The sequence below is a fragment of the Protopterus annectens genome, chromosome 13.part0, assembly GCF_019279795.1.
Source record: "Protopterus annectens isolate FY-2018-M chromosome 13.part0, PAN1.0, whole genome shotgun sequence".
Lineage (NCBI taxonomy): Eukaryota > Metazoa > Chordata > Ceratodontiformes > Protopteridae > Protopterus > Protopterus annectens.
The window spans coordinates 329,566,189-329,587,800 of NC_056747.1; the positions used below are offsets into that span (position 1 = coordinate 329,566,189).

General features: G+C 42.6%; 1 protein-coding gene across 7 annotated transcripts in view; it reads right to left on the reverse strand.

Moving 5' to 3' along the window:
- The window catches only part of ARMC6 (armadillo repeat containing 6), an 817,201-nt gene that overhangs the window by 330,370 nt on the left and 465,219 nt on the right, over positions 1 to 21,612 (reverse strand). For all 7 annotated transcript variants that reach the window (XM_044053937.1, XM_044053934.1, XM_044053935.1 and 4 more), the window contains one exon: positions 3,831 to 3,976. In XM_044053937.1, coding sequence (XP_043909872.1) covers positions 3,831 to 3,976 — 146 coding nt within the window. The remainder of the gene's footprint in view (positions 1 to 3,830; positions 3,977 to 21,612) is intronic.

The window sequence follows — 21,612 nt, forward strand, 5'->3', positions numbered from 1 at the left end:
CACAGTACGAATGAAAATCTTTATGAGGTATTTGCTTTCCACAAGTAATGCAATTATTAACTTTTACTGACATCGGTAAGGAGCAAGAAAAAGTTTCCCCAATGGGGTACTTAGCTTTAGTTGAAGACTTCGGTACGGAAACTCGAAAACAAAAATTTCAGGAGTCGGACGACCGGCACTTGCGAACTGCTTCTGCTTCGCACACTGCACTGGAAGAAAGACTGATGTAATGGCGTCGGCTGCATGTTTTATATCCCTGACGACCTGACGTCATGGAAGAAGGGGCAGCAACCGATGCAGGACCCAAGACTTTGTTAATCAGGCCGACTAAGGTCTACCTGCAAGCAGATAACCCAAATGTAATGACTGCAACAGTGAAACACGAAGAACATCCATATCAACCATAAAACAGCTATAATCAGATTATCAGATGGGAGCTTCTGTTTCTTTCTTGTGAACATTACTACTAGATAAAATATATGGAGACCAAGTATTTATGTCTGGTAAGGATGTGTCTACCCCTGTTGTATAATGGCCGGCAAAACTGCACTAGAGGGAAACAAGGCAATATGTAGGTGGTCTGTAGGCTTGGTCCTAACAGAATACCTAAGCCTGGGTTCAGGCATATTTTCATTTTTTTTTTTTTTTTATCTGCAACAAGATTTGATTGTGATCCCTCAAGTCGGGGGAGAGTGAACACCAGCCAGAATAATAAACTGACAGTTCCGGACAATTTATCAACAATAAATACTTAAAAGCTTCTAGTAACAAGAATGTCCATACACAACTAAATTCTGCCAAACTGTCCTGTTATCATAAAAACAATTTGAAACGTGTTTAGAATTATTTTACAACTGACAGAAGTTAAAGTACACCACAGCCTGTCCTTTTGAAAGAAATGCTGAAAGTTTCCTCAGAAACAGCAACAAGAAGCACCTGCCAAAGACAGAATCCAAACAAATACTGCTACAACAAGAATTGCCCCACAGTATTTACTGTAAAAACTGCCAAACACCAAAGGAACCAGTGTTAAAATTAGCTTCACATATTTAACCACATTAAACTGCCATAAAGTAACATTTAATAACAATTTAAATTTATTTTCTTGTCAGAGAAACTAAATTCTCCACAGTACATTCAAATAACTTAATTCACAGTAAAATCGCAGAGCCATACATACAGGAAATAATGTATAAAATGCTGAAAAAATCCAAGTACTGCAATATTTTTTCCTCTAAATAAATGAAAATAAAGTATAGCAACAACAGTAACGACAAGTCTTATAGTGTCTGATAGCACACATACACATTGCACTTCTGAGAAAAATACAAAATTTTTCCTGAGAAACAGTAAAAACTAACATTTTTCAAACACAGAAACCAAATTAACACTGCCAAAAGCAGAAATTCACTTAGGAATTACTGTAAACACTGTCAAAAGTAAAATATTAAAATAAATACATTTTTCCAATAAACATAAAAATAGAAACAGAATAATACATCTAATTATAAAATGGGAGGAATGGGATCCCTAAGTGGGACATGTCTGAACAATAAGCCAGAGAAATCAGTACTGGATCCTGTGAAGAGTCAGAGAACTTTCTTTTCTGGATGTCAGAAAAGCACTAAGCTCTCACTTTCTGTGAAAGCTGTAAGCTTCCCTCTCAGGATATGCTCAGCCAATCATCAGTTACAGGAACACAGAGAGAGGTGAGTCTGAGCTTTTGAAAGTTGGCCAGTACTGGGTTACCTTGGCATATAACCCAAAATGCTACAGAAGCAGCGGAAATGATTAACATAAATATTTCTCTTTTGGGTACTGAAAATGTCCCTTCCTTCCCATCTAAAAAAATCCATCTTAGAAGTGGTTTCACCAAAGGAAATTTCTTCATTTATAGAGTCAGAAGAAAGGGTATTTGACTTCTGACTCTTAACCCGAAAGAGAGGGAAGCTGAAAGGCATAACCCAAAACTTCTACCATCAAAAGATCCTCATCCTCTGAAAAAGATTCTCTTTTTCTTTTTGGAGAAGGAAGAAAAAGTGAGGAGAATGGATGAAAACAGAACAAGAAGTTAGTGTGGGCTGTAGGACCTGAACAGCTTTTAATTAGCCTTATGCTACAGAAAACCACTCATGCTGAGAAGTCTGAGGAATAACTTTTTTAACAGGGAGCTTTCCTATGGGTTGGAGGAAGAGAGAATTTATATCTGTCTGAACCTTCTGCAATAAGGCCCGAACCTGAACTCCATCATTTTCAATCTCTTCCCTCATCAGACATTGGTATACTCCCCCTTTCACCTTTAGAAATAATAACTCTTGTTTAATGGATGAAAACAATGGAAGGGCAGTAGGGGATGAAAATGAAGGATGGTCAGTGGCCATGGACATGAGACTTTGCTTTGTCATAATGACCACTAAAGAGGCTTTGCAAAAGAACCTGGTTGAAGCTGACAGATGGCTTGGAGGCTATGAAAACACCTCACCAGGATCCCCCTTCTCTGACCCAGAAGAGGAGGTACAGTCCAAGTCATCCAGCTTTTTCAGTTCCTTCTTTCTATGATTCTTTTTGACTGAAAGGTTGAGAACTGCAGAAGAGGATGACAACATGCACTAAGAGAGACAATCTCTTCTTGATTTCCAAATAAAGGTCAAGGGTCCTTAGGTAGCTTTGTAAGGTTTAGAAGCAAATCCCTGAGAGATCTTACAACTTTTAACATTCTGTTGAGCCCTTAAACAAAACAAACTAGAATGGTAATCAAAGTATGAAATTTTGCCTATCACAATCGCACCTCCTTTTTTGAAATAGGACATAACTGAAAATGCTACAAAATCTGAGAGGAAGAAATGTACAAAAAAGAATCCCCAATGGGGATATTTACACTTTTTAAGCTTCAGAGGAAGTGACTGACAAAAAAGGAAAACTTCATGATTATGAAGGAAGTCTAGATAAACAAACAGCAATAAAGTTTTGAAGATGGCACCGATGTACTCTCTTCTCATGTCGGCATGCTGGCTTCTGCCTAAGGCAGACATGCACCTCACTGGGGACGGATCCTGACATTTGGCAGGCTTTTACTGTGAAAAATCAAAAAAGTAAGGCATACTGCAACAATGATCTGATAAAACATCTCAATCTGTAACTCGCTAATACAGTGGGGAAAATTTTAAGAGTTAGGGGATAGCAGCGACAAGCTAACTACTTCAACAGATAGTTGGCAACTGCAGCCTATTTTGCTGGCTTTGCCATGGGTACTTCTAAAGGTTTTGTTTAATTTTATAAGAGGTGAATGATGCAAGAAGCAAAATACGGGCAGTTGTTTTTATTACATAATCTTTGTTTTAAAATGTCAGCTGTTCTTTATATTTAATAGTTTGTTACTGTGTTTTAATGTTTTAAACTTTTGCAGTTTATATTAATAAAAACATTCTGAACCCCTGCTCTGCAGCAACAAAAATCAGTCTCCTTAACATCTGCCTGAATTTCAATCAGTTCATACAAATGCTCCCATGCAACTGCAATGATGAGGAGTAATGTCCCTGCCTAGTATGTGGAAAGGAAACCACACCTTTCTGATCATTCCGGCACAGCTTATGAAATTACCGACCTTCCTTCTTTTTTCCTTTCCTCAAACAGCTGTAATGAGTCACGTGTGCTCATACTAAAATGGTGTGAAGGTGATAGGTCAAAAAGACAGCACTACTGTAACTGCAGTAAAAGAAGGTATCCAAAAGATGGAGCAAACTGGAAAATAGCAAATGATGTCCAGTAAATTATTTATTATATTCCTTCACAAAATTCCATGGCAGGTAACTACAACACATAAGACATACCTGACAACCAATTGAATCTGCTAGCAGAGCCACCATGAAATTTAAGCCTCCAAGGTCTACAATATCCTGACAGAATTCATTTCTAACAGCAAGACGGGAGAGGGTGGCACATATCTCACCGAGTACACTGGCATTCTCTGAAAAAGCTAAAGTGAGAGAGAGAAGAAAAATAAAATTATACAAATGCAGAGAACAGTAACAGAGTACTTTAACCTTGTCAACAATTCAAATAAAAAAAAAAAAAAAAAAAAAAAAAAAACACCAGACATTGTTGGGGAGAGCCAACACTGAGGACCTTTCATGTGTATAAACAAGGAAACCATTTGAAATATCAGGATCTGCTAGACTTGAGTTCCAAAATGTAGATACTGAATAGCCGAAAGGATGGGCATGCATGTACAAAGATGAGATGCCATTTCTTGGAATATTTCCTTTTCTATGCGGTATGGCGATCTCTGAGTTGGTATATACAATTTTGTGGGGTGGCTTTTGTCCCCCCATGGGATGGTACGATTTTCAAGATTCGCTCTTTTCTGGGGTTTTGGTCTTTTGTTTTGGCTTGTTGGTATTTGGCATTTCAAGTACCAACAATTCAATAGGGAGCCTTTGAAGATACCAGAATTTTAACTGTTAAAAGTATGTGAAAAATTAAGTCAAAAGGAAACCCACACACATATGCACACACAAAAAATAAACTCACATTCAAAAAAGAAGCCTTAAGCTAAACTAAGAGAGACTTTAAAAGCTTTGTTTAGAAGTATCAGTGTTTGCCACTTTACCAATCTATAAACATCTTAATACAATTATATTATTAAAAAAGATGCAATTTTATTTATGGACATTGCAAGTGAGAAGCTTGTTGCAGCTGTCAATTCAACCATGCCTCTAAGTTTAGACAAGGACTACTGCACGTACATGGGAAATGTTCTGGTAAAATTTCAGCTCTACGGCTATTTAGCTGACAATAATTAGCCTTCAGGGTAAGGAAACAAATGCCTCACAAACAAAAGTCATGTTTCCCCAAAACTGTGTGGGAATCTCTACATGTGATTTGATTACTAAGTATGCATTTTCCCCTTCTGGTAGAGAAGAGAAAAATTACTACCACCTTTTTTTTAAACACTTATTAAAGTCTTTGTTACAGATAATGATATAGTTATGCATGCAATAGAAAACAGACTATATTAAATATTTTTCATTTTCATCCATTTCTATACGTACAGAGACAGACTGACAGGTTTTCTTTTTAACAACTATCATTTACTCCTACATTACTCAAACTGCATGATTCCGGTCTTCCCTTAGGCCTCACACTTCATTCTGAAATGTATTCTGAATGTACTGCTCCTATAAATTCCAATTATTTCTATGTAGTTTGTTCCTTTGCTTTTCTAAAAATCCCATATCCAGATCTCCTTTACAACATTCAGTACTTAAAACCAAAGCTGGTTTAGATTTTGATATAACCAAGCCAACAAAAAGTACAGTTGTGTACACTTACCATAAATGTAGATGTTCGAGTGTATTGACTGTTGCAGTCATTACATTTGAGTAATCTGCTGGCAGGTTGCCCTCAATTGGCCTGATTAACAAAGTCTTGGGTCCTGCGTCGGTTGCTGTCCCTTCTTCCATGACGTCAGGTTGTCAGGGGTATAAAACATGCAGCTGATACCATTACTTCAGTTTTTCTTGCCCCAGATGTCAGGTGCCCCCCCCCCCCCCCCAAAATGGGAAGCAAAAATAAATATATATATATACATATATATATATAAATATATATGTATATATATAAAATTAAACACACAAAAATATACCTCCAAACAAAAGCAAATACACCAAAAAGGCTTTTAAGCATAGTAAAAGAAACTAGAGGTATAGTAAGAGAAAAACATGGGGCTGGAGGGAGGGTAACCAGGACTGCAACAGTGAATACACTCAAACATCTACATTTATGGAAAGTGTACACAACTGTACTATGTTCTTCGTGTTTCACTGTTGCAGTTATTACATTTGGGTAGATTCCTAAAGCTATGGTTGGGAGGATGGAGTTATACAGCATTAGGACCAGCTATAAGGCCCTGCAAAACAGCAGTGGTAAAGCCAGCTCTGGATTTAGAGAAAATTGGTAAGTGATAATGCTTGGTGAAAGTAAGAACTGAACTCCAGGTAGCAGCTTCTAGAATATCCCTGGTAGGAACACCTCTGAGAAAGGCTGTTGAAGTAGATGCAGCCCTGGTGGAATGAGATCTGATCCCCTGGGGGATAGGTTTTCCATGGTGCTTATAACAGAAATTAATACAATGGCTTATCCATTTAGAAATGGTTTGCTTTGAAATAGCCTTCCCCTCTGCCCCTGCAGCAAAGGCTACCAGCATTTTTTCAGATTTTCTTCGAGATTTAGTCCTGTCCAAGTAGAATTTAAGTTGTCTGTGTACATCCAATCAATGCAGAATCCGCTCCCCCTTGTTCTGTGGATTGGGAAAGAAAGTTGGCAAATGAATGGACTGATTAAGAGCCACACTGGATACCACCTTGGGCATGAATGACGGATTGGTCTTGAGTGACACCCTGTCCGCATGAAAGATGATGAAAGGCTCTACTGCCATGAGGGCCTGTAATTCAGATATCCTTCTAGCTGAAGTGATTGCTAAAAGGAAGGCTGTTTTTCAGGAAAGAAATTTTAAGTCTGCAGTAGCAGCTGGCTTGAAAGGAGGTAGAGTGAGTTTCTCCAATGCCAAGTTAAGGTCCCAGGCAGGGGTTGGAGCTCTCCTGGGTGGTCTCAAGTTTTTGGCCCCTCTGAGATACTGCTTTAGAAGAGGATGAGAGAAGAGGGGGGTTCTCTGTTGCAATGAGCTGAAATGGCTGAGGCATGGATTTTTAATGAAGAAAAAGACAGGCCCTTGTGAAGCATCTCAGTTAAGTATTGCAAAATCGGAGGTAAATTGGGCACTGCTGTGCTCATCCCTCGAGTCTTTTCCATTTGTCAGCATAAGATTTTCTAGTACTAGGTCTTCCCGTCTCCAAAATGACATCCATCACAGGTTTGCTGAGGGATGCTAAGGGGGAATTTAAGTGATTAGCCAAGCTGCAAGATTCAATGTTTGGAGCTGAGGGTGCAGAATATGGTACTCCTGCTGAGACAGTAAGGAAGGTGTCTGAGGCAGGTGCCACTGTGAAACGTGTGACACACTGGGCAGGAGTGGGTACCAGTGTTGGCGAGGCCAGTCTGGAGCAATCAAAATAATTTTTGGTTTGTCCTGTTTGACTTTTAGTAAAACTTTGGAGAGCAGCGGCAGAGGGGGAAAGGCATAGACTGATAGGTTTTTCCAGCTGAAGGACAGAGCATCCACTTTCCAGGCTTTTTTGTGATGAGTTCTTGTGCAAAATTTGTCCAACTGGTAGTTCTGGGGTGAGGCAAAAAGATCTATGTCTAGGCTCCCCCATTTGCGTGTCAACATGTTGAAAATCCATGGTTCCAGTTTCCATTCGTGTGGGTCCATGAGATTTCTGCTTAGTTCATCTGCCAGAATATTCAGCTTTCCTGGCAGGAATTGAGCTTGTAGTTGTACCTCTTAGCTCAAGTCCGTGTTCCACAATGCGATGGCTAGTCTGCAGAGGGGGTAGGAATGTGTATCCCCCCTGCTTGTTTATGTACCACATAACCGTGGTGTTGTCAGTCTTTATCAGTAATTGTCCTGGATGAAGGTAGTCCTTGAAGGCTGTCAGTGCATTCTGTACAGCTAGCATTTCTTTTTGATTGATATGAAGGTGCATTTGATTTGGGCTCCATTTGCCCTGAATGCACTTCCCTGCCAGATGAGCCCCCCATGCATAGTCTGATGCGTCTGTAGTTAAGGTTTGGGTGGCAGGGGGTGGTGTGAATGGCAGTCCCTTGTTTTGGTGGCAGGCCTCTGCCCACCATAGGAACTCTAGGCGCAGGCAAGGTATGATAGGAATCATTATTTCCAGGCTGTGACAATGTTGACTCCATAAACTTTTTAAGTACCACTGAAGTTTCCTCATATGCAGTCTTGCACATGGAATTAGAAGAATGCAGGAGGCCATAAACCCCAAGGCTTGCAGTGTTTGCCATGCAGATAGCGGGGTTTTTGTGGCCACCTGTTTGAAGTAAGTCACCAAATGAATTTGCTTTTCTGGCACAAGGAAATCCATCTGGGCAGCTGTATTCAAGTTTGCACCCAGGAATGTAATTTTTTGAGAGGGTACCAGTTGTGATTTCTGTTCGTTTATGGTGTACCCTAGACAAGTTAGAACTCTTTTTACAAACACCAGATGTTTTAGAAGAATGGCCTGGTTTTCTGCCTGAATTAGACAATCGTCCAGGTATGGATATATCTGAATATTTCTTTGCTGCAAAATGTAATTACTGGAGCCAGGCACTTTGTGAATACCCTGGGCGCAGTAGACAAGCCAAAGGGCAGTGCAGAGAACTGATAATGCATGCAGCCTGCTTTGAAGCGTAGGTATCTTCTGCAAGATTCCTTATTATTAGGTTATGGCACTGGTGCACTTTAAGAAGGCTACTCTGCCAGTAATTGTTCAATTGGAGAATTAATTGCACAGCACATATAAACTTTTGGGAGAAGTTGTTAAGATGTTTTGAAGAAGTAAACGTAACTGATGAAAGCGCTTAACTGATTTCGTTTTTAGCAACTGATTTCGTTTTTAACAATTTTAATAAAATTTGGGACTGGTTTTACTTTTGTGCTACATGTGGCAGTGTTTCCTATCCTAGAACCCATTTCCAGTGGTGTGTTTGGGGGCAGAGATGAGCCAGTCGTCTAGGTATGGAAACACCTGGAATCCCTGTAGTCGCAAGTGAGCTATGACGACTGCCATGCACTTTGTGAATACTCTGGGAGCTGTAGAGAGTCCGAAGGGCAGTACTCTGAACTGGTAGTGACTGGCTCCTGTACGGAAGTGCAGAAATCTTCTTGATGGCCTGTCCACTTTTATGTGGTAGTACGTATCTTGAAGATCTATTGAGCACATCCAATTGTCTTTTTCCAAAAGCGGGAGGATAGATTGTATTGTGACCATCCGGAATTTTTGTACTCTTACAAACTTGTTCAATGCACAGAGATCCAAAACTGGACTCCAGTACCCGATTTTCTTTGGCACCAAAAATAGTCTTGAGTAGAATCCGGATCCTATATGGTCTGCAGGGACTATTTGGATGACTCTCTTTCTTAGCAGCTTTGATATCTCTAATGCTGCTTCTTCCCTTTGACTGGATGGAATGTCGGGTAAGTCTGTTGGAGGGGCAGGACAAAGTTTGAAGGGAATATGGTAACCTCTGGTTATTATCCTTTGTACCCAAGAGTCGGTGGTGATGGTTAGCCAGGCAGAAGGGTACAAGGAGAAACGACCCCAAACCACCTCTAGAGGAAAGGAGTTGGGCCGCTCTTCAGGAGCGCTGGTAGGATTGGCCAGGAAAAGAGTCCCTGGAACCCTGGTTACGCAGACCCCCTCTGCCCCAAAAAGGGTGTCTTCCCCTATGAGTTTCCCCCTCTGCCTCTAGGGGAGAACTCGGCCTGTGTGTCACGGAAAGGACCCTGAGACTTTTTGTACCATATCTTCCCACTCTTCTGGTTTCTGGAGAAAGCACATTGAGGGTAAGAATAACAGACACACACGGCAGAAAGGGTCTTAACATCCTGTTCACATCTGGCCAGTGTGCTTTTAACGTTGGGTCCAAACAATGAAGAAGCTTCGATGGGAGCATTGAGAAAGGAAGCCTTGAAGGGTTCCGCGAAATTACATAAGCGCATCAATACGTGTCGTCTCAGAACAACGCCTGAACACACCGCTCTAGCTGCTCCTTCTGATGCGTGAGATATCAGACACATGGAGGAGTTAGATATCGATTCAATGGTGGCCAGCTGAAAGGTCACTTTGTCATGGACCTCACCAGACACAGCACCAGCCAAAGTTTCACAGAGCTCAGAAATTAAATCCCTTTGAAGCCTGGTAAAGTGTGCCATATAATTCAGGGACCTGATTGCAAAGGTCACTGATTCAAAAGTACGCTTCCCTATTCTGTCCATAGCCCGGGACTCTTTGTTGGGCAGATGGACAGTCTGGCTTTCTTCTTCCGCCAGGTCCTTCCTGGTTGCGGCCGCCACCACCAGAGCATCTACAGAAGACCTTTGGACCAATGGGGGTCAGTAGCAGGAGGGGACAAAATTTTATCTGGCCTCCGGGGAATGGCCTCAACGGTATCAGGAGCCTTCCATGCACGCTGCACAACGAGCCGGACCAGTTCATCGGCAGGTGGAGTAACCCAGGAGGAAGGAGGCAAGGTACAAAAGGCCTGCAGGAACACAGACTCTTCAGAGGTCGGATTAGAGGGCTACCAGTCACCTCTCTGTTTAAGAATTTCAAGGATATCACCAAAGGATACCTCAGAGGGTGACCAAGGGGACCCTTCCCCATCACCAAAGTCTGTGTCTTCAGTAAGGGACTCCTCTGTGGAGTCCATGTGCTACTTCTTGCATGAGCTTTTTCGATGAACTTCCTCAGACGGAGAAGCTGGGGAAGACAACGCAAAAGGGGTTTCCTGTGACTAACATTGAGCAGCTTCCCTGCCCCCGGTAGAGGTGGTTACTGACTTGAAACTGTAGTTTTATTGGCCACTAGGGGTCATTTCCATAACTCCTTCATTTGTCCTCAGAGGAGTGGTTTAAGGCAGTAACTTGTAGTTTATTGGCCATTTTGGGTCATTTCCTGTCTTTTCCAGCCCCCTGCTATAAAGCATGCTTTAGCGAGCATTAGCGCGGAGTTGCCACTGTTGCACACTAGGGCAGCGCCGGTTAAGCAGGTTTAAACTATTCGGGCTACCTAAAGTCCACTCTTCAAATTTTCCCTTAAAACTACCTTCCTCGAACTATACTACTGATCTAATCAGCGTATCCTATAATTAAAAAGATCATCTCTACTTGACTCCAAGTAGACTATTCTCTATCTGTTAAACGTAGCACTTGCTCCTACAGTACTTATTACCTTGATACGGCACTCTTGTCATAGATAGTACCCCAAAAGGCAACCCCATTTCTCGGTCACCCACGTCCCCGGAATCTTTTTAAAGTTTTTTTGTCTATTCCTTCTAGCATGTCGAGGGATCAGTTGCTAGTGTCCTCTCCTGCTCAGCTGGTGAACCTGGGAATATTGAGGCAATGTTACAATTGCCTCATGTACACAGACAACCCTCTCCTCCTCCCACAAAACACAAATACATGCGAGATGCAACTATACGGCCAAACTGGAGGCTGAGCTCTCTCAACATAGGACTGGCAAGACCAGTCAGGAGGAGAAGGTTACCACACACACTATAGACCCAGTCTCACATAGTACCATTACAACCTCAAATCATACACATAAACACACAAAGACATACTCGGAGGCTCTGATCAAAAATCTACCAAAACAGCAGAGGCCACCAAAGCAGACACCCAAACAACCACCACCTCAGAACACAACACCTGCAACACATAGACCTCACAGTCAGAGTGTCAAACAGTCACAGCCCTTAAGGCCAAACACAATGCCAGACACACTAGTCATTGGTGACTCCATAGTCAGACACACTGACATCCCGCTCACCAGACTGAGTAAGGAGAAGGTCACAGTAAGCTGCCTGTCGGGCTAGAATCCGCCACATAACGCAAGCACTCAGGTCTCTCAACAGCAGGTACAAATATGACTCAGTCATTGTCCACGCTGGTGTAAACGACCTGAGACGTACCTCCTTGGACTACATGAAAAGAGACATTGAGGAGCTCTCTGATTATGTAGCCCAGGCAGGTATGACCCTGACCTTGAGCAGTATCCTACCTTCACCAAGAATGATGCCACAATACAGAGATAAGATGATCAGCTTTAACAATTGGCTTAAACACTGGTGTCATTCAAAGGGGATCCAGTGTCTGTCTGCCTGGGATGACATGCGGGACAAGCCACGCTGCTTCGCAAGGGACGGCTTGCACCTGTCACCCCTGGGATTCCGGATATTGGCAAAGGCTCTTGCCACCCCCATAGTGCCTTTTTTAGGCAAGGCTCAAATTCTAAACCTACCACCCTAGAACACAAAAAAGGAAAAAACTAAGGGTAATGCTGCTCAATGCCAGAAGTCTAAATCTCAAAATGCACGCACTCGAGGCCCTTCTCAGTATGGAGAACATCGATGTCTGTGCTGTGACAGAAGCCTGGTTCAAGGCTCCTGAGAGCACCCCAGCGCTATCAGGTTTTACCTCATATCATGCGTTCCGGCCCCAAAATCCGGACAATACCAAGAAAGGAGGGGGGTATCCATATTCATCAAGGACACCCACACCTCAAGACTGGTGGCAACGCACGATGCATCGGAGACCATCCAGGTGCAATTAACCATAGGCAAGACTGCTCTGCAAATTGTAGCATGTTACAGGCCACCCTCACAAACTCAGGAACCTCACATGGCCTTCCTGAAAACACTAGAGGGATAAATGTATCACCAAACACCATCATACTAGGTGACTTCAATTACCCTAATATAGACTGGGAACACTACTCAAGCCCAAACACCCAAGCCCAAAAGTTCCTGGAATTCATAAACTCAAATGCCATGGAACAACTAGTCACCATCCCCACAAGAGGAGATAACATACTTGATCTCATCATCACGAACATGGGAGCACAATGTTCAACACCGGAGGTGTACCCCTCACTGGTGAGATCAGACCACAAACTAATCTCGCTGGAGGTCCTCATCCCACCCCACCTGAAATAAAAAGACCACAGTAAAGAACTTCTCAAAAGCCGACTTCACACTTCTAAAGACTAGTGTGGTCTCCTTTAAGGCCCCGAGCCGTGGAAAACAGTACTCAAGCCGCTGAATCACTTACAAATGCCTTCTACCAGCACCTGCAGGACTGCATGGATAAGGCAATCCCAAGCAAAACAAAGACTCTTTGTACCAAAGGCAAGCGTCCAGTCTGGTGGACCCCAGCCATAAACAAACTCTACAACAAAAGGAGGAAGCTACTACAAGATAGAGCAAAATCCTTAAAAGGTAAGACACCCTTGATCACTATAAGTAAAAACTAAGAGCTCTCATAAAATCATCCAAAGCAAATTTTGAGAGAAAAATAGCTAAAGACTCAAAAGACAATCATAAGGCCTTCTTTAGCTATGTTAGAAACCTGGGAGGAAACTCACAGATATGCTCAGAGCTAGTTCAAAATGATGTGAAGATTACTGATCCTACAGACATTGCCAACATACTGGCTGACAGGTTCAGTGCAAACTCCCCCCCCCCCAAAAGGAGAGATATCTATACCAAAGGATTGCAGCCCCCAAACATCTCCAGCCCAAGTGAGAACTGCTCTCTCCAAAGCAAAAACACAGCATCCATGGGACCTGATGGTGTCCCCGGCTGTGTGCTCCATGAACTCAATGAGGAATTAAACCCACAGCTAGGACAGCTGTTTAATCAAAGTCTTACCTCTGGATACGTACCCAGGGAGTGGCGCACTGCAACTGTGGTACCACTTCACAAAGGCGGTGCCTCCACCGACCCTGGAAATTACCGGCCCATTAGCTTGACAAGCCTTATCTGCAAAGCCATGGAGAGGATCATAATGGACCTCATAAATAAAGACATAGGGAATTTGCAGACTTTGGATCCAACCCAGTTTGGCTTTGTCAAAGGCAGATCATGCCTTTTAAACTTGGTTGAGTTTTTCGAAACAGTCACCAAAGCCATTGATGAGGGAAAGGCAGTCCATACAGCCTACCTCGATCTGGCTAAGGCCTTCGATACAATACCCCACTCGGGTATCATTGAAAAACTCATCAGCTTAAATGTTAACCCATACATCACAAGATGGGTTGCAAACTGGCTGAGTGACAGAACCCACAGGGTCAGAGTTGCTGGCGCCATGTCAGACTCAAAGCCTGTCACAAGTGGTGTCCCACAGGGCTCAGTCCTGGGCCCACTCTTGTTTGGCATCTACTTTTCCGAAGTACAAGCAAACACAGGAGGGTTATGGCTGACAAAGTTTGCAGATGACTGCAAACTGGCCATAGTAGAAAACACATCTGACACAGATATCCTTCAGAAGGGTCTCACAGAACGGATAACTGGTGCCAGAGCCACGCCTAAAGTTAAATGCCAAAAATGCATAGTCATACCCTTCGGGAAAAACAAGGTTACCCCTAGCTACCAAATAGGTGGCAATCCACTGAGCACAGAAGAAGTTATCAGGGACCTGGGGACCCAGGTTGATAGTAGTCTGTCATTCGACACCCATGTAGCTAAAGTAGTTAGGAAGACCTTCTACATTGCCCACCTTATCATGAAGGGATTCTCATCTAGATCAAGGGAGGTCATAGTCCCCTTTACTCATCACTCATCAGACCAATGATTGAGTACAATGCCCCATTCGAATGTATCTGACCTGACACTTGCAGCAGCTGGAGAGGCCACAAAGTTCCTCACCAAAAGGATAAAGGGTCTCAAAAATCTGTCCTATGCTGCCCGATTGAAAGAACTCCAGCTCTATTCAGTCGCCACCGCTTGCTCAGAGGTGACCTTTGCCTAACATACAAGGCCATGTCAAACCCAGATTTGATGAATATGCTTCACCTCAAAAATCTAGATCCATCAGAGCCACAAGGGCGGAGACTTAAACCTTGACACGGCTATTAATAGGACGTGCTGGAGGGATAGATTCATCACCCAAAGACTCCCTATGCTGTGGAACAAAATCCCGGTACATGTGAGGCAGAGCACCTCTCTGGCCTTGTTCAAGAGAAATCTTGACCAATGGATGGGAGATCGCAGATATACCCCAGGGATTACCTCAGTGTCACTGCTCGACAGAGGCACAGCAAAATAATGGGTATAGTTCCCCATACTAAAGGGGTGGCGTAAGCCACAAAACGATGGGCTAGGCTTGTAAATGCCCTTGGGCAGATAGCCTAGTATGAACCTATGAACCTATGAACCTATATCCTGAGGCCCTTGTGCCCGGTGTCCACTTGGACCGACTTGTGTAAATTGCGGTCCAGAGGAGGGCGGGGAGATTGATAGCAAAGTACTGCCAGCCAATGCCAAAGCCTTCTCCATTAGCTGGAAGTCCGTTCCACCTGAAGAGGGGTGACTGTCCAGGACAGGGGTCACCCCTCCCCTAAGTGTCTCAGCCTGCTGACTCGGAGTCCCTGGATGGCTGTGAAACACCAAATTACGTACGCCACAGCTGACATCCTGGGTCATAGCAAAACTCTCCTGCCACAAAGGCAACTGCGGTTCCTTAGTGAGGGCCATAAAGGGAACAGTAGAGGGGGAAGACTGTGCTATATCAAGGGGGTTTCAAAGGCAAAGAAGGAGGAGAATAAGTAGGGGTCTTTGGCAAAGAGTGATCACCTCCCAAGGAAGGATAGGTCCTGGGGGGGTGGGATACCTTTGGCCAAAAGCACCTGATCCACAAGACGCAACACATCGTGTTCAGAAAGGCTTCTAGTGGATTTCACGGACATGGCTGAGGGACAGTCAGGTCTATCCAAAGATGGGGCAAGCTCGGTGCCCACCTCACCAGTCTGCACTGAAAACAACACGGCCGTAATGGACTGAACTACAGGTGTCTGCACAGAGGAAATCGGTGCCGAAGTCATAGGTTCATAGGTTAGTACTAAGCTAACTGCCCTTGCGAGCCATTTTTAGCCTAGCCAATTATCCCTTGTGAGACTCAAACCCTGCACCTTGTGCTTGCAAGGCAAACACCTTAACCATTAGTCCACCCTCCCAACCAATGGTCTGCACCGACGATAAGGTCAGTGCCGAAGTGGTTGTCGGCACTGAGGCTGTGACCGAAAAAATCGGTGTCAATAACGGAGTTGTCAGTTCCGGGTAAGTTGTCAGAGCCAATGTGGTGACAATCTGTATTGACTTGATAGTCGGTGCCGGTGGAGGAAGATTGAACCGAGGAGCCCCTCAGTACCGATACGGTAAAGGGCACGCTAGTCGGTGCCGAAATCACAGATGGCGACAATGGCCTCTGTACCGAAGGTCTAGGCACTGAAAGCGCTGGATCCGAAAAAGTCAGATCTGAAGTGGAAACCTTAGCCTTCTTGGGACTCTGTTGGTGGGAGTCCCCAGCCGGGGACGAAGGAAGAGACTTGGCCTTTGTATGTTCATCAGTCTTTTTCTTATGGGATCTTGGAGGGGTTGAAGCCTTCGACCCACAAATAGCCTCTGAAAAAGGAGATTTAAGTAGCCTCTTCAATAACAATTTATTTTTCCTCTCAATCTACGTCCTGTTAGAGAAATTCTTACAAATTCCACAGGGCAGGTCAACTGATAAATGAGGCACACCCAAGCAATAGACACACAGGTAATGTGCATCTGAAGTAGGTAATTTATGGCCACAATCTGAACAACTCTTAAATCCTGGACTACCTTTTTTATCTGCCATGTTAGAAAAGAAGGAAAATCAGAAAGAATACCAGCAATGGTACAAGAAATACCCCAAGGTAAGGAGGAAAAGGGGTTTACCAACGATTGTAATGAAGAAAATACCTTGTGGTAAATAGGATTAAGGGGATTGAAAAGATTCAAGAAGGGATAGTCGCTAAATGCGATAAGGTAAGAGAAAACAATCTAGTAACTTTTCTGAGAGAAAAGGTTGTTTTAGACTAGTATGACAAAAAAATATTGCACTTAGTTCAAGAGAAATAACTTGACACGACCGAATGGTGACGTGGCAAACAAAATCTGAGGTAACAGGGAGAGGGGAGTTCTGGGTAAGAGTTTTAGCTCAAGAGTTTGTAACTGACGCGAGCTTGGAAGATGGCCGGCTCAGTTTCCGAGGTCAGAACCGATACCCACACGTAAGGAATAAACGAGGATTAACAATATCAGATTACTGTATTTTGTCTTAAAATACATTTAAATGAAACCTGATCTTACATAACCTCAAGTCCAAACTTCTTCTTGGCCTTTTCACCCTACTTCCTTTCCCTGTTCATTTACTTCCTCGGAATCCAATGGTTCCTTTGCTATTTTTCTCCAGTAAATTCTAAACCCACCTTGCCTATTTTCAATATCTCTACTTGCAGTTATTCCTATTGGTAGAAAATCTCCTTTCGCCATTCCTGTACTGGCTTAGTTCTTTGAATATGTTCTGCTACTTCATGAATATATGTTTGACGGCTGTCATTTACTTTAAGGACCTACATCAAAAATCCTACTCTCTCCTTACTTTTCAAAGAAAAGTTTTATCATCATCCATTTCCACACTGATTTATAACCTTCTGTTTGTATTATGCATATGTGCTTTAACTGCATAGCTCAAAAGTATCCCTTCAAATCAGATAATCTTTGTTCACCTGAAAGAATCAACTTATCCCACAAAACTCTTGCTCTCTTCCCCTCCCAAATAAATAAATTCACTTCTATTAATTATCGTCCATAACTTCTCTGGTTGATAAAACATATGCCTGACCTATAAATAAAGTTAAAGGGACAAGAAACATTTTCATTGCTTGCATCTTACTACTCTCCATAATCAAGTGCTTCTAGCTTCTCAGTTTTTCTGTTATATTTTGTTAGTCTGTTCCCAAATATCCTTACCTGCCATAATAGAATACTTTATAATCCATACACTTAAATACTCCAGCTTATGTCTCCATAAATATGGACATTGCTGAACCACTTCATATGTAGGAACACAATTTACAACTATAGCCTTTGTTTTATCTTCATTCATTGTATATTGCAATAAAAAAAAAAAAAAACTTGAAAAATGTTCCACAACATTGAAATCTCCTTTTCTGAATTTAACAAGTACAAACTTATATCATATGTGAGTAAAGCTAAGTTTTCTTAACTACCATATCCAATGGCTCTAAAAATAGAGCAAATAACTAAAGGGAAAAAGGACATCACAGTCTGGTTCCTCTATTTAAACATAACTTGTTGGAGAGGTAACATCCTACCTCAATGCTTGTCTCAAACACTTCATATATCCTGCTGATTAAAATCACCACAGCTTTTAGTGAAAAAAGTTAAGGACATCTAAGGGGTACTTACCTGACCAGAAAGCCTAGATATGAGCTGACTTTCAAAACTGAAGACATAGTGTTGACAATATATCGGACTGAACTCTTCAACAGAAAAAAGTTCTGGATTTTGGTACCTGCAAACCCCTTTTATACCAGCATGCCCTCGTCCTTCAACTGACACACAATGCACAAGGAAGGCACCTAAAGGCTTTTGTTTAATACCTGGACTTTCAATCCTTGGCAGATACTTTCTGAACAGTTTTACGCTACTGCAACAGTGATCCAGTTGTGAATATGTTGCTAAAGCTTTTCCTAACAACAGTGCCTGGAATAATATAGCCCTCCAATATTGAGATCCCAGTAGCAGAGCTGTAGCTAGGGTAGGCTGAAGGGATGGTTGCTGTGGATGCAAGCTGTTAGGAACAATGATCAACACTTCTGAGATGCTTATCAATCAGTCCCTGCAAGGGAGCTGTGTGACTCCTTTTGCTGGTAGACAGTACCAGTAGTAATTTTGTTTGGCATGTGCATGTGTGTGCACGTGTGTGTTTCTGTGCGTTAGCAACTGTAGCAAAGAGCTAGCCTAACTATGACAGATTTTCTGAAAGAGCTATTATGTAGAAACATGACATCTCTTTGCACAGAATTCATATTTTTTGTTTCCCCACTCGACAGGATGTCATTTTGTTCCCCTTTTTTTCACCCTCAACTCTTGCTGGGAGTGAGTTGACACTGTGGTGTTGCCCAAGGTGGCAACTAACCAAGCTACAGCTCTGCTCAACAGAAGATTGTCCCTGACAAGCCCCTTTGGGTCCTTATGAGGGGAACCTCCACACCACGCAACTTCAAGGCTGAAGGGAAAATCTTACTTGACTTTTTTTTCTACCCACCATCATGCCTTTTTAATTATCTTTTCTCAGTTTTGAAGACGTAGAAGGTTCAGAAGGTAACAAACCTTCAAGAATTAATTTGTTGTGCCTTTCCAACAATGTTCTAAATGCAAACTTGCTTCAACTGTCACAACTGGCATCAAAGTGTTCTACTCCTATACCCACCAAGCAAAGCTTGAGTGTGTTCTGAGGTGGAATTTTGTGCCTTCACTTATGTAATGCCAAGACCTTATACATGGGTCTCAAAAATCACCGAAAGCTCAAACCAGCAAATCTAATTAAAGTGAATACCAAGAAGACTATACAACAACACAAACGGTCTTATAGATAACAAAGTTTCTCATTAAAATGGGAAGATAAAAAAGAGAACAGGAGGAATAACCACTAAGATATTAGCTATGAAATTCAATTAAGCTAAAATTCTAAGTACTCACAGTAGAAGATCTGACCTGAAATTAAACAATTTCAAATTAGAAAAAGTACAGTTTTGTACCTACCATAAATGTAGATGTTCGAAGATCAACATTGCTGCAGTCCTTACACTTGGGTAGTCCGCTGTCCTCGGTCGGCCCGAATATCAAAGTATTAGGCTGACGTCGGTCAAGGCGCTTAAGACTGACATCAGGACGTCAGGGTACAAATGCGCATGACCGACGTTATATCCTCAGTCTTTTCTTGCCCCAGATGTCAGAAGACCCTAAACAGAAAGGTCAAAACCAAAAGACAGCAAAAAACAACCAACCACCCTTGCACTAAACATATGAACAATATATATATATACAATATGCACAATATTTACAACCCAAACCACACAACCGCCTCTAACAACAGAGGGGAAGGAGGGAGGGTAAATTGGACTGCAGCAATGTGGATCTTCGAACATCTACATTTATGGTAGGTACAAAACTGTACTATGTTCTTCATCTCACATTGCTGCAGTCCTTACACTTGGGTAGAATCCCAAAGCAGAGGTAAGGGAGGATGGCAAAACTATAAAGCAGTAGGAGCTGCCAAAATGCCCTGTAAAATAGCAGTGGCAAACCCAGCCCTAGATTTAGAGTAAAGTGGAAGGTGGTAATGCTTAGAGAAAGTATGCACTGAACTCCAAGTAGCTGCCTCCAAAATATCTTTAGTTGCCACCCCTTAAAAGAGCTGTAGAAGTGGCAGTAGCTCTAGTGGAATGAGGCCTAATCCCAGCTGGAACCTCCTTACCATGATGGGAATAACAGAAAGCAATACAAAACCCAATCTACTTAGAAATAGTTTGTTTTGACACAGGCTTGCCCTGAGAACCCAAAGCAAAAGAAACAAACAACTGCTGAGACTGCCTGAACCCTTTAGTTCTGCTCAAATAATATCGCAACTGCCTGTGTATATCCAAGGTGTGCAAAATCTTTTCCCCTTTATTTTGGGGTTTGCATAAAAAGTAGGCAAATGAATAGTTTGGTTTAAAGCCACACTAGAAACCACCTTAGGCATAAAGGAAGGATTAGTGCGTAAAGATACCCTATCCTTATGGAAAATTAAGAAAGGCTCAACTGCCATAAGGGCCTGTAATTCAGAAACCCTTCTCGCAGAGGTAATGGCCAACAAAAAAGCAGTCTTCCATGATAAGTATTTCAACTCGGCAGTAGCTGCAGGCTCAAAAGGTTGTAGAGTGAGTTTCTCCAACACAAAATTGAGATCCCAAGCAGGAGTAGGAGCTCTCGCGGGGTCTTATATTCTTTGCCCTCTGAGGAATTGCTTAAACAAAGGATGAGAAAACAATGGTGGGTCACAGTCATAGTGAGCAGAAATTGCTGCAGCATGAATCTTAATAGAAGAGAAGGACAAACCTTTGTCCAGTAACTCAGCAAGATATTGAAGAGCCACACTTAAATTAGGCTTAGCAACATCAAATTCCTTTGCTGCACTCCAAAATAAAAATCTCTTCCATTTATCTGCGTATACTTTCCTTGTACTAGGCCTTCTGGCCTCCAAAATAACATTCAAAACTTGCTGCGGAAGCTGAGACCCTCCAGGGTTTAAAACAGAATATGCCAGGCTGTTAGGTGAAGAGAGTGAAGTTTGACATTGAGTAAATGACTGTTCTCTTGAGACAGCAGGTGTGGAATCGAAGGCAAAGGCCATGGAGGCTCCCGAACCAGACTTCTCAGTAATGGGTACCAGTGCTGTCGAGGCCAATCTGGAGCTATTAGAATCATCTTTGGCTTGTCCTGTCTGACCTTTAGGAGTACCTTTGGGAGGAGAGGCAGAGGTGGAAAGGCATACACATGAAGATTGCTCCAATTGAAAGAAAGAGCATCCACTTTCCAAGCTGTGGGATGAAACCTTTTTGTGCAAAACTTTGGCAGCTGGTAGTTTAGTGGAGAAGCGAACAGATCTATGTCTGGAGTTCCCCATGACACTGTCAATTTCTGAAACACATGAGGATCCAATTTCCACTCGTGGGGATCCATAATTCGTCTGCTCAACACATCTGCTAAGGAGTTCTGTGCTCGGCAGAAACCTTGCCTGAAGATTGAGCTGTAAACTGAGAGCAGTCTCCCACAAAATCATTGCTTGCCTGCATAGAGGATAAGAATGTGTTCCCCCTTGCTTGTTGATGTACCACATGACAGTTGTGTTGTCTGTTAGAACCAACACCTGCCCTGGAAGAAGTAAATCCTTGAAAGCCATTAATGCAAATTGGACTGCTAACATCTCCTTTAAGTTGATATGTAGATGTTGTAGTCTGGCAGGCCACGTGTCTTGTATCCACTTTCCATTTAGATGAGCTCCCCAAGCTTTGTCTGAGGCATCTGTCGTTAGAATCTGACTCGCCTCTGGCC